The 13,288-nt window shown below is 37.2% G+C and overlaps 1 protein-coding gene across 1 annotated transcript in view; it reads left to right on the top strand.

Moving 5' to 3' along the window:
• The window catches only part of PLBD1 (phospholipase B domain containing 1), a 53,456-nt gene that overhangs the window by 19,638 nt on the left and 20,530 nt on the right, over positions 1-13,288 (top strand). Inside the window, exons 3-6 of the mRNA XM_032391748.1 lie at positions 4,157-4,240; positions 5,575-5,713; positions 10,633-10,773; positions 11,215-11,359. Of these exons, the coding sequence (XP_032247639.1) occupies positions 4,157-4,240; positions 5,575-5,713; positions 10,633-10,773; positions 11,215-11,359 (509 nt within the window). The remainder of the gene's footprint in view (positions 1-4,156; positions 4,241-5,574; positions 5,714-10,632; positions 10,774-11,214; positions 11,360-13,288) is intronic.

The raw sequence follows: 13,288 nt of genomic DNA, 5'->3' as shown, positions 1-13,288 counted from the left end.
GTGCATCCTAGTGTACAGATTATAAGAAACCATGAGCTTACGATTGGGGGGGGGGGGGGGGGTGGGCCAACAAGAACCAAATCATCCATGTGCTGGTTCAATTACAGATATATCTGCAATATCCCCATAGGAAAGAAGTCCCCAAAAAGCCACTATAAGACCTGGTTTTCACAGAGTCAGATGCAGTCATTTAGGGAAAAGTGAGAGGAGGGTGGTGGAGGTAGGGAGAGAGAAAAAAAGAGAGAGAGAATATGAGAATATAAACAAATAACTTGAAATGCTTGCATACCAAAGTTCCAAAATACACAAAGAAATTGACTGCTAAGTAAAACAGTCAACAAGGGGCGCCTGGGTGGCTCAGTTGTTAAGCACCTGACTTGGGCTTGGGTCATGATCCCAGCGTCCTGGGATCGAGCCCCACATCGGGCTCCCTGTTTGGTGGGAAGCCTGCTTCTCCCTCTCCCACTCCCCCTGCTTGTGTTCCCTCTCTCACTGTGTCTCTCTCTGTCAAATAAATAAATAAATAAATAAATAAATAAATAAATAAATAAAATCTTTAAAAAAAGAAAGAAAGAAAGAAAAACAGTCAACAAAATCAACAATAATATCATGAATACACTCCAGATTAATTTCATAGAAGGGTTTAATAAAGGCTTTAAATATGCCTAAGACACTCTTAGTTATAAATGATGTAAAACTTGAAGAATTTATGAAACAAAAAAGGAATAAATAAGAGGACAGGTAGACTTTTAAAGAAACTGTGAAATATTATAAATGAAAGTTATGGAAATTTTAAAAAAATGATAAATGGGCAAACCCTGAACTTGACACAATCAGAGAAAAAATCTGAATCAGAAATTAGTATTGAGGAGTTTACATAAAACATTTCCCAAAGAGATAAAGGGTAAAAATAATGAGAGACCTGCTATTAGATAGAGCAGTTTGATTAAGAAACTCCAACATACATCTATTAGGAATCCCAGAAAAAGTGACTGGAGGAAATTGCAGCTAAGCAATAGTTGACAGGGTAATAGTTGAGAATTTATCAACATTTACAAACACATGAGTCGTTAGTCAGAAGACACATCTATTAAGTTGCTACAACATTGTGGGTGAAACTACAGAAAATTGGGGATAAATAATCTTATAAAAAAATGTTTTTTGGGGGGGAGGGGCAAAGGGAGAGGGAGAGAGAGAATCTCAAGCAGGCTTCATGCCCAGTGTGGAGCCCAACACGGGGCTCAGTCTCACAACCCTGAGATCATGACCTGAGCCAAAATCAAGAGTCAGACACTTAACCGACTGAGCCACCCAGAGATGCCAGGGATAAATAATCTTAAAAGCCATTAGAAAGAGGGACGTCTGCCTTCAGTTAAGCATCTGCCTTCAGCTCAGGTCATGATCCCAGGGCCCTGGGATCAAATACCACATTGGGCTCCTTGCTCAATGGGGAGCCTCCTTCTCCCTCTGCCTGCCACTCTCCATGCTTGTGAGTTCTCTCTCTCTCTGACAAATAAATAAATAAAATCTTTTTTAAAAAAGCTATTAGAGGGGCCCCTCGGTGGCTCAGTTGTTAAGTGTCTGCCTTCGGCTCAGGTCATGATCCTAGGGTTCTGGGATTGAGCCCCGCATCAGGCACCCTGCTCAGTGGGAAGCCTGCTTCTCCCTCTCCCACTCCCCCTGCTTGTGTTCCCTCTCTCGCTGTGTCTCTCTCTGTCAAATAAATAAAATCTTAAAAAAAAAAAAGCTATTAGAAAGAAAAGACATTGACTACAAAGGAATCTCAGCTAGATTGGCAACACATTTCTCATCAGCAACAATAAAACCAGATGATATGAAAATAATATTTTAAAAGTACTACAGGAAAATAACTAAACCCAAATTCTATAACCATTTAAATCATCTAAGAGCAAGGGCAAAATAAGGATATTTTCATATACATAAATTAAAATGTTTTACCACCCACAGACTTCTATTAAACTATAATAGTGTGTACATTAACAAAAATAGCAGGAGGGAAATTTTGGGATATAAGGAGCAATAGTTAATACAAGAAACAAAGAAGTTAATAAAATTTGATTGTAAAAGTTAAAAAGATATTTTAATAGAAAAATTTTAATTAAAAAAATAAAACTAAATCTTTGAACAATACTATGATGGGGGTGTCAATGGTCAGTTAAAACTTGCTAAAATATGAATCATGTTTGAAGGAGGAGAGAAATATAAAATTAATTTAGACTTTATAAGGAAATTCATAGTTATGAATGTTTCTAAAAATTAATGATAATCACTAAAAGAATAGAAATAGATTTTACAGCTTTTACATTAGCAGAAGTAAAAAGAAGGATAATGAAACTGTTATCTAAACAAGGGAAACATAAAAAGGGGGACAAAGAAAGAAACGGTAAATGGAAAACAGAAAAGATTGTACATACACAAACATATTAAATCAAAATAAATATAAATGGATTATTTTCATCAATTAATTGGGGAGATGTTTAAGGGTACAAATTTGTAACTAGTAGATAAATGAGTCCTGGAGATCTATTGCACAATGTAGTGATTATAGTCAACAATACTGTATTATAAATGTTAAAGTTGTTACAAAACTAGATCTTAATTGTTCTCACCACACAAAAAAAATAATTTTGTGATGTGATAGAAGTGTTAGCTAATGCTACAGTGGTAATTATATTGTAATCTATAAATGTATCAAATCAACACATTATACACCTTAAACTTACACAATGTTATATGTTAATTATATCAATTAAAAAATGTTTACAGCATGAGACACATTTAATTAAATTAATTAATTAATTTATTTATTAATTTATTTATTTGAGAGAGCAAGAGAACTCATGTGAGTGGGGATGGGGGGGTGAGGGCAAGGGCAGAGGGAGAGAGAGGGAATCTCAAGCACACTCCACACTAAGCACAGAACCCATTGCAGCGCTTGATCTCACGACCCTGAGATCATGACCTGAGCCAAAATTAACAGTCGGACACATAACTGACTGAGCCACCCAGGTGCCCCAACACATTTATTTTTTTTTTAAGATTTTATTTATTCATTTGAGAGAGAGAGAGAGGATGAGTGGGGGGGAGGGGCAGAGAAAGAGGGAGAGGGGAAGTAGATTCTCCCCCTGAGCGGAGAACCAGACACGGGGCACCATCCCAGAATCCCAAGATCATGACCTGAGCCGAAGTCAGACACTGAATCTACTGAGCCACCCAGGTGCCCCCACATTTATTTTTTTAAGTAAGTTTTATTTATTTATTTATTTATTTATTTATTTATTTATTTATTTTAAAAGTAAGTTTTAAAATAAAGAATCCCAAATAGCCAATAATCGGGGGGGGGGGGGGGAAGAAAATTAAAATAATGAGAAACCATCTAAATTGTCAAAAATTAAAAAGTGTGATTATACCAAGTGTTGGTGAGGCTATGGAGGCAGGAGAAGTCTAATCCGTAGCTGGTGGGAATATAAATGGGTACAATCCCTATGAACAACAACTTGGCAATATCTAGTAACTATAGATAATATAGGCTATTCAACCCCACAATTCTACTTTTATATATGCTAAATATATTCCAGAAGAACATGCAAATATGTAAGAAGAGACATTTACAACAATGTTTGAGGTTGCATGCATGAATTCTTATGTAGTAATACCATGGAATACTATCAGCAGATGAAAATAATAAATTTAAACTGCAGATGATAACATACGTTGTGGTGAGAGAATTAAATGTTAGAGTGATAGTATGATCTTGTTTACGTTTTGTTCAGAAACCTAAGTAGTACTGTACATTATTCATTACTAAATCTATATCTGGTGGGGGTTGGGTAGCTCAGTTGGTTAAGCATCTGCCTTCAGCTCAGGTCGTGATCCCAGAGTCCTGGGATAGAGTCCGGCATCAGGCTCCCTGCTTAACAGGGAGGCTGCTTCTCCCTCTCCCACTCCCCTCTGCTTGTGCTCTCATTCTCTCTCTCTCTATCAAATAAATAAATAAAATCTTTAAAGAAAAAAAAAAGATAGGACAGGTTTGCAATAGGGGGACTTTATAGTTAGTCCAAAAAATTGTATAATCTGCTATGATGGACTACTCTATGAAGAAAAATAGAAATGTAACCATTTTCTTCTGTTTCAGACACATGTATGACCACTTCATTAACCTCTACCCACAGCTGATTAAGAAACCTTCCATCGTGGATAAAGTGCAAGATTTTATGGCGTATGTATAATAGCTTTCCTCTTGTTACTGAGACTGCAGGGCCTGAATCTGTCATTGCAAACAGCAATTTTTCCTTTGCCAATTTGCTTTTCTATCTCTTAGGCAGGACTCCAGAGCTGGTCTTGTAGTAAGGTTTAGCACATTTGGGTAATGACATGAAAACTGGTTGCAGACAACATGTTTTCTAATTTGGGCTCTTTCAAAGGTCAGGTTGAATGTCATTATTGATTACACATCTGGAGGAAGACACCATCAGAGTAAGGAAGGCAAAGTTAAATGCCTGGACTGCTTCCGCCTGAGGATCCTTTAGGGATCCCTCCTCCTCCCTCTGAGGTGCTTCTGTGTCATGGGCCTGGTTACTCTTCTTGGCTGGAGTACTGGCTGTTACTAGTCTTTATTCTGAACATCCTCAGAGAACATGGTCATTGTAATCAAGTCTTCTGGAAACTTAGTAATTCTCAATATTCAGAAAAGTTGTTGTCTATTTGTTTTATATGTGGGATTTGTTTTATATTTGTGACTGTGATTAATCTGGGGACAAAAGGGCTCCTGGTTTGGCCCTCCAGATCATACATTGAGCAACCTCTTTGTCGAATGCTAAAGTCCTACAGAGCATCGTTAAAAATTATTGGGCTAGATCCCGTGAAGCAATGACCTGTATTCTAAGGCTGATCTGGAGATAGACTGAACAAATCAGAAATAACTTTCAGTATACAAAGTTATGTCAAATCATTCCCTAGAAAGTGCAGAGAACTAAAAGAGGAGAGACAGAATGGAAGGACTATAAAAAACAAGACTCTCTTGCTAAGCATGCTAGGACAGAGGTGTTGAGGCAGTTACTGGTAACAACTGAAATCGAATGAATCATAAACTATGAAAACGATTGGAGAGAAATATAAACGTATATAAACTACCCTGTCCTTAGGAGTTTTTTGTTGTCGTTGTTGTTCTTTAACTTTACGACTTCCATATACGAAAAAAAGTTAATGATTTATCCGTACCGATTTAGTGAGACATTGTGGTTTTATATGAAATGCATTTGGATGGTCTATCCTTGACTTTTGTAGATTTCAGTATCACAAGAGGCTAAATGTTAGACCTAGATAGAGCATGCAGGAAGCTATCAAGGAAGAGTCGTAGTCCTAGGAAGAATTTGAAAATCATTTAGGATTTGCTCTGTTAGCCTTTCAAAATGATTGGAATGTTACAAGATCCAGAATGTAAATTACACTAGCATAAGTATCTGAATATATAATCTCTAAATGCCTGGGTTTAATTTAGCTTTGGATGAGCAACCATGGAGATCTCTAGAGCAAATCTAATTTCTCTTGCAGGAAGCAAGATCAGTGGACCCGGAAAAACATAAAAGATTACAAGGATGACCCATTTTGGAGACATATAGGCTATGTTACGACACAAATGAATGGGCTGTATGTAGGAGCAATGAGGAGGGCTAAGTTAGAAAGGACAAAGGTAAGATTTTTAAAAAGCTGCTCAGAATTTATATTGGCATTTGGCAATATTATTGCCAAGAATATTGAATATTGAAAGTTATCTTTAAAATATGACAAGAATATTGAAAGAATGGCAAGAATACTGAGAATTATCTTTAAAATAACATTGCAACCTAGAAGCAGGTCAAATTAGGACTAGCACATAAATTTCTCGCACACAAGCACTGTCTTGTTATATTGCTAGCACCTGACTCAGTGACAGAAAATTCAAGCTTAACACACAATCTCTTTAGCTCTTAATCTCTTTCATAATACTATGCTCTGGAGTAGGTTAAAGAATGTACTGAATGAATGTACTGGCTGTCTAACTAACCTAATAAAGTTAGTATCTTTGGTGATATAATTGTTAAGACAAAATGTCTAGGAGTACAAGTTCTATGCTTCCCACCCTCTATGACACACATTTGTGCGTACGCACACACACACACACACACACACACTGGGTATATATATACATATATATATATATATATGTATATATACACACACACACACACATTGGACAAAATAAACAAAAAGACAGTTCACAGAAAAGCGATGCAAAAAATTCTTAATCATATGAACAAAGCCTTACTCATAAGTTTAGAAATACACATTAAAACCATCCTGAAACATACTTTCTCTACTTTCTCGCTTGTCAATTTGGCAGAAATTCCAAAATGTGAATGTCTACCCTGCTGGCAAGACTAAGGGGGAAAAAAGCCCTTTCCCTAAATACTGGTAGTAATACAAAACAGTGTATTTGCTATGGAGAGAAAACTTGGCACTCAGTACCCAAATCGCCTACTCATATACCCTTTGATCCGGGAATCCCATTTTTACAATTATCACCAAGGTTCACAGGCAAAAATTCAATATGGCTTATGTGCCAGTCTCTTCATTGCAGATAATTTGTAATATCAGAAACACTGAAAACAGCCAAATACATAGAAGACTGGCTGCGTAAATGATGTGGCTATAACAGGAATGAGGTAGATCTCCAAATACTGTTATGGAGTGAGGTTCAGGATCTGGTATGAAGTGTAAAAAAGTAAGGTGAAGACCAGTGTGAATTGTTTGTTGTCTTTTACGTAAGAAATGGAAATAAGATGATGGAAAGATAGATAGATAGATTGATTTGCTTAACTTGCCAAGAATGAACAACAATGAAAGAATAAACCCAATACTTAAAAAAAAAAGATTACCTACCAAAAAAGGGAGAAAAGAAAAGGGAGGGGACAGGAATGAAATATACATTTCTCTGAATGTATCTTTATATATATTTGACTTGGGAACCATGTAAATGCTGTTCATAATTATAAAACAAAATTTAATCACCTGGAAGAAAAACAGTCCCTAAAATCTTAAAATGAATTGACATGAATATATCTAACTATATATCAAGTTCATGGCATAACCACACAGAGAGTGGTTATTTCCAGTGACCTTAACACAGTTATCACTATACATCCTTAATGGGATACATCCTAAGGACAAGAACCACCACCATAAAACAAAAACAAAACAACCTTAAACTGTAATTCAGTAATCTCACTTTAGCAATAATATTAGTGTTGTTATTTTAAAATTTTATAAATATAGTAAGATAAAGCAAATAAATAAATACATTGAATATCAAGATTTTCAACATAAGAAAAGTCAATGAAGTTGAGACCTTGTAGTTTTTAAAGTTATAGACGCAAGAAATCATTACTTTTAGCTTCCTTAAAAAAATACATATTTTCTTACTTTGCCCCCTTGAGAAGGCTTAGAAATAATGAGAGTAGCATTGATCCAGTAGCACTGAGCATCCCCTAGGAGACTATGTTTTAGGGTAAGCAACAATATCTCAAACAAGACAAAAAAAGTACTAGCCATGAAGAAAAATATAAATTCAGCTAATTAAATTTCTTTTCATCAGAAGACACTGTATAGAAAGTGGAAAAATAACCTACAAACCAAGAGAAAATATTTGCAATACATTTAACTAACAAAGGGTTTGTTTCAGAAATACATAAATAACAAATAAATTTAAAAAAAAGAAAATACCCAATAGAAAAAAAAGCAATGGGCAAAAATATCAACAGGAATTTCACAGAAAAGGAAACAAAAATGGCCCATAAAAATGTGGAGAAATGCTTAATTTCAATAAGATACACAGATTAAAACCTTGATGAGGGAGGGTCTGGGTGGTTCAGTTGGCTAAGCGTCTGCTTTCGGCTCAGGTCATGATCCCAGAGTGGGGCCTCAAATTGGGCTCCCCAAGGGAGTCTGCTTCTCCCTCTCCCTCTGCCACTCCCCTGCTTGTGCTCTCTCTCTCCCTCTCTTGCTCTCTCGCTCTCTCAAATAAAGAAAATCTTTAAAATAAAAATAAATAAATAAATAACCTCAATGAGATTCTATTACACACTGGAAGTGGGAAATCTTAACCACTGCTGGATTGAGTAAATTGTTCCAACTGCCTTGGAAAAGGATTGGATGTTACTTGAAACATTTAAAGATAACATATGTTCTACAACCTAGCAAATCCACTCAGAGATTAAAGACATTCTTGTATGTGGGGGGGTCTGTGTACATAAAAGTTCACGGTACCATTGTTTTGCTGCAAACTGGAAATGCTCCAAATGTTCATCGTAAGTATATCATGGTACCATATATTCATGTAATTGAATACCTTATAGCAATGAAAATGAATGTGCTGTTTCTACACGATCAACATTGATGAATGTCAAAAAAACAATGTTGAACAGAAGAATGTACACAATATGATTCTATTTATACAAACACAAAAGCAGGCAAATTTAAAAATACACTGTCTGGGGATGTATACACAGATGACAAAGTAACAGAAAAGGGGGTAATGAGCCACACAGAATTTAGCACAGTGGTTACTGCTGGTAAGGAGGGAGATGAGATTGGAGGCTTCCAAGGCACAGCTAATATTTTATTTCCTAATCTGTCAGGTCGGTTCATAAGTGTTTTTTTTTCTTCTTAAATTGTGCATATGCATCTTTGTTCTTTCATATGTATGGTATCATTCTTTTTTTTTTTTTTTTTTTTTTGTTATCATTTTTAATTAAAAAAATAAAGGCATGGGGAGCCTGCTTTTCCCTCTGCCTGCTGCTCCCCTTGCTTGTGCTCTCTCTCTCCCTCCCTCTCTCTCTCTGACAAATAAATAAATAAATAAAATCTTTAAAAAAATAAACTAAAGAAATTAAAAAAGCAAAAAATTAAAGGCAAATTAAAAACTGAAAAACAGTATTTGCAATTCATATCAGGCAGTGAACTAATCTTCTTAATATTTAAAGAACTCCTAAAAGTTAGTAAGAAAAAGAATGAGAAAAATAAATAAGGCATATGAACAGTTTGCAAAAAAAAAAAAATCCAAAGGTTTTTAAACATGCTCAGCCTTATTCCTCATAAAATATTGCCAATATAAACTATAATGAGATACTGTTTTTTGCCTATCCAATTGGAAATAAACGCAGTATGTTGTTGAGGCTGGAAGAGTGTCTATTAAAAAAAGCCCTGTGAAGACAATTTGGCAACGTCTATTAAAATCAAAACCAGTTCTAGGTATCTGTCCTACAGATGGACTTACACACATACAAAATCATGGGTCCAAGACGGATTATTGTAACATTGTTTATAACAGCAAAAGACTAGAAAGCCCCTGAAAGTCCATCAGTATAATCCTGGTTAAAATATAGTGTAATCCATTTACTGGAATACTGTTTAAGAGAATGAGGAAGATTTTTACATCTAATATGGAAAGATTGCCAGAACGAGTGAAAAATATTAAGAGGAAAAAAAATCAAGGTGAAAAGTAGTGCATATAATACACTACCATTTGTGTAAAAATGTATTTATAAGACACATTAGAAAGTCTGGAGAGAGACACAGAAACCAATAAAAGTGGTAAACTGGAGACGGGGTGGTACCCGAACAAATGGAGGATAGGAGTGAGGAGCATTTCTACTACTGATCTTATCATAATTTTTTCTTAACGATTTATTTATTTGGGGTGGGGCAGAGAGAGAATCTCAAGCGCAGAGCGCGACGTGGTGCTCAATCCCACGACCCCGAGATCATGACCTGAGCCGAAATCAGGAGTCTGATTTGACTGAGCCACCCAGGCGCCCCATCATAATTTTTTAAACTTTGAATAATGAAAGTATGACTTAGTCAAAGGACAACACAAAGAGAATATGCACATAAATAAATAATCAGGTTCTGGTTTTTGCTCTTTTCGCTTTCGTTTTCCAGTTAACATGTCATTGGTGTTTGTCTTTTCACCAACTCTGCCTAAAAGCCAATTTGTAGATGCTCAGCCCCAGGCTACTCTGGTGGACTGACTTTTGCTGGCACAGTGCTGTCTAGTTGGCACGAAGTTCATGTTCAAGTCTGATCATTGCTTTGAGGTAAATGCTGTCGAGCCAGTTAGTCCTACCATGAAACCCACAATCAAAATCAAAAGGTATCTCCGTTAAATATTTTGCTGTAAAGCAGTGATTCTCAACTGTGGGCAGTCTCCCTCCAGAGCATAATCGGCAATGCCCGGAGACATTTTTGGTAATCAAAACCGGGAGGGTGTTACTGATACTAATGGGGACAGGCCAGGGATGCTGCTAAATATTTTATAGTGCACAACCCCTCACAAGGAAGAATTATTTGGCCCCAAATACCGCTAGTGTTTTGGATATCAAAACATGCCAAAACATGTCTTACAAACCATAAGGTAATAATTATTTTGTAAGCTACAATAAAATCTAGTGCATTTGTTCCATTAGGGACCCTTCCCAAATGAATAACTGAATGGATCCCTGACAACAAGAAAACAAGAAAATGACATCCAACTGTCACAAATCACTGTTAAGAGGGTCTTTGTCTTTTCCCCAGCCCATGACCCTGTTCCAGATTCAGTTCCTGAATGCCGTTGGAGATCTGTTGGATCTGATTCCTTCGGTTTCTCAAACAAAAAATTCCAGCCTGAAGGTTTTTAAGAGATGGGACATGGGACATTGCTCTGCTCTCATTAAGGTGAGACCCATAGCAGCCTCTGTCTTTTTCCTTGCTCCGGGCCACACAGACTTTTTCTATATGTCAATCCAAGTGTGGCCACATCTCAACCCTGGCTGGAGCCATCTATAAGCTCATGGGTCCTCTGTCTAGAAGTTAAGAATTCGAAGGAGCTGATGGAGGGAATTGGAAGTTCATGATGTTACCTCTGTTTCTTCCACCATTCCTCGTGCCATATGCACCTGCCGCTCCCACCTCCCACAGTCTTCCATTTTGGATACTTGAAGGACAGAGTCTGTCTGTTTTGTGCACACTAGAGGTTAATGTTGTGCTCCTTGGCCATATTTTCTGATAATAAATATAGTAATGAACACCCAAATTGACACAATCCCTGTACACTTTCTACACTTGTAGTCAGTTATCTGTATCCCTCTGCGTCATTCACTATGATTCTGGCTATAGGTTCTTCCCGGATTTGAGAACATCTTTTTTGCTCACTCAAGCTGGTACACATACGCTGCCATGCTCAGGATATATAAACACTGGGACTTCAACATCAAAGATAAAGACACCAGCAGTAGTCGCCTCTCTTTCAGCAGTTACCCAGGTAAATAAATTCAGAGGGACATCGGAGTACTCTGAGTATTCTTTCAGAATGAAACCTTGGTGATTCAGAGTAACTGGAATGGGAGAAGAAACCTTTAGAGGTTAGTATGCATGAATGAAAGTTGATTTTCAGAATGCCTTTTGAAGAAATACAGCTCTAATGCTTTTATTTAATGGAATGGTGTAAACAAAGTTAATGGCTGCCGAAAATTCACTTCAAAAAATGCCAAGTGAGGTACGAGGCACTTTCCTAGGCTCTGCGGTGGAAGCCGGGTTGGGCAACAGAGATCCTGCTCTCGGTATCTCCTCGAGGGCCTGTTTCTTTTATTCGTCACAATATCCACAGAACTTAATCTAGTGTGTGGCACTTTGTACTTAATCAATTTTTGCTGAATGAATGTGTAAGCTTATAAATCTGACACCAGCAAGGTAAGTACAATACAGATAATAATGGTATTATTACTGGGTACTGTGTGGGCTACAGCCGAAATGTAAGGAATGTTGAAAGTATTCAAAAGAGGGTCAGCTCATATTGGATTGTCAGGGAAAGGAAAGAGAGGCTGACACTTGAGATGAACCATGAATGATGACTGGAATTTGAACAGGTAGAGATGGGTGGGAAGGACAGTCTCTGTGGAGTAGGAGTTGCAAGCTCCTATTCTTGAAGGGGCCAGGCAGATGATGTAAAATGGATAAAGGGGGGCTGGTATAAGAAAATAAAAGGGAAAACAATTGTAGCAAACACATGACCCATTGAAAGGGCGCCAAGTGTTCGGCTCCCACTGACTGTTGTCACTCAGCAGTATGCAGGTCAGTGTTGCCAGACCTTTCAACTTCTGAAGATAGAAATATAGATTTAACAAAACCCATTGTGTGAACCTAACGAAGCATGTCTGCTAGCTGGATGGCCCCCTCAGTGTTGGTTTGCTACCTCTTCAGGAAACATCATGAGTAAAAGCAAGGGGAAAATTCTTACCAAACATCTAAGAGTCCAAAACGGATACAAGGTGGACACTTCTGACCTTTAATTCCATATTTGTAACTTACAGGGTGGTTATACCAACCACCTGTTTTATCTATCTACCTTTGTCAGAGTATCATTACCCCTTCTGGTATTATTATTCCTGGTAGTATTAATACCATCCTATTAGGAATTCTGATCAGTGGCATAACTTGGTATTTTTCTGTCCTTGTGACCTGATCCTTCCTTTGAAAATACTTTGATTTCATCTTTGTCATTGCTTGCTTAATTGTTTTAAAATTATTGAGGGGGGCTGGGCTCTCCTCTCTCAGAGTTAGACTGTGTTTTGACTTCTTTGTATTCCTTCAGACTGAAATTTAAGGACGGCAAGAGACCGAGGCCAGTCAAATATTCATATTTTTCCTCTCATTTGCAGTAAAATGCAATGTTCAGATGTTACCTGCTCTGCTTTGAAATCTCTGCAGAATGGTGTTCTTTCATAGTCTTAATAATCCTGGATCCCAGAGGTAGTGATGGGGAAGGAATTTCCTATGAGACGTATAAGTCTGTTAACATTCGCACATATGTATGTATCTTTCCAGAATAGGTACATAGATAATAGAGCTTTTTTAGAGCATTTGAGAGAAAACAAGCCTTTTTTTTAAAACCCAAGGTGTTTTCACAGGCGCTAGTGTAGCAATGTGATTCGTATTTTCTTTAATTGGACAGTTCTGTTCTCAACAGCAAACATGAAAAACGTGTAGGATCTCATTTCTATTACAAAGAATTGTTTGATTAAAGAATCTGCCCACCACTTTGGATTCTTCCGATACATATGGAGCTAAGCTTTGCTGTGAACTTCATTCCCTGTGCGCTGTTGACGCTGGAACAAAGCTGGGGTGGCTTGTTTGTTGGTTGGTGGAGGAGTGCCATGGATTAGGAGTGTGGTATCAGGACCTGGAGGTTCTT

Source organism: Phoca vitulina, unplaced genomic scaffold (assembly GCF_004348235.1).
Source record: "Phoca vitulina isolate PV1807 unplaced genomic scaffold, GSC_HSeal_1.0 scaffold64, whole genome shotgun sequence".
Taxonomy (NCBI): domain Eukaryota; kingdom Metazoa; phylum Chordata; class Mammalia; order Carnivora; family Phocidae; genus Phoca; species Phoca vitulina.
The sequence above is the reverse complement of the archived record's forward strand: the minus strand, read 5'-3'. Positions and strand labels throughout refer to the sequence as shown.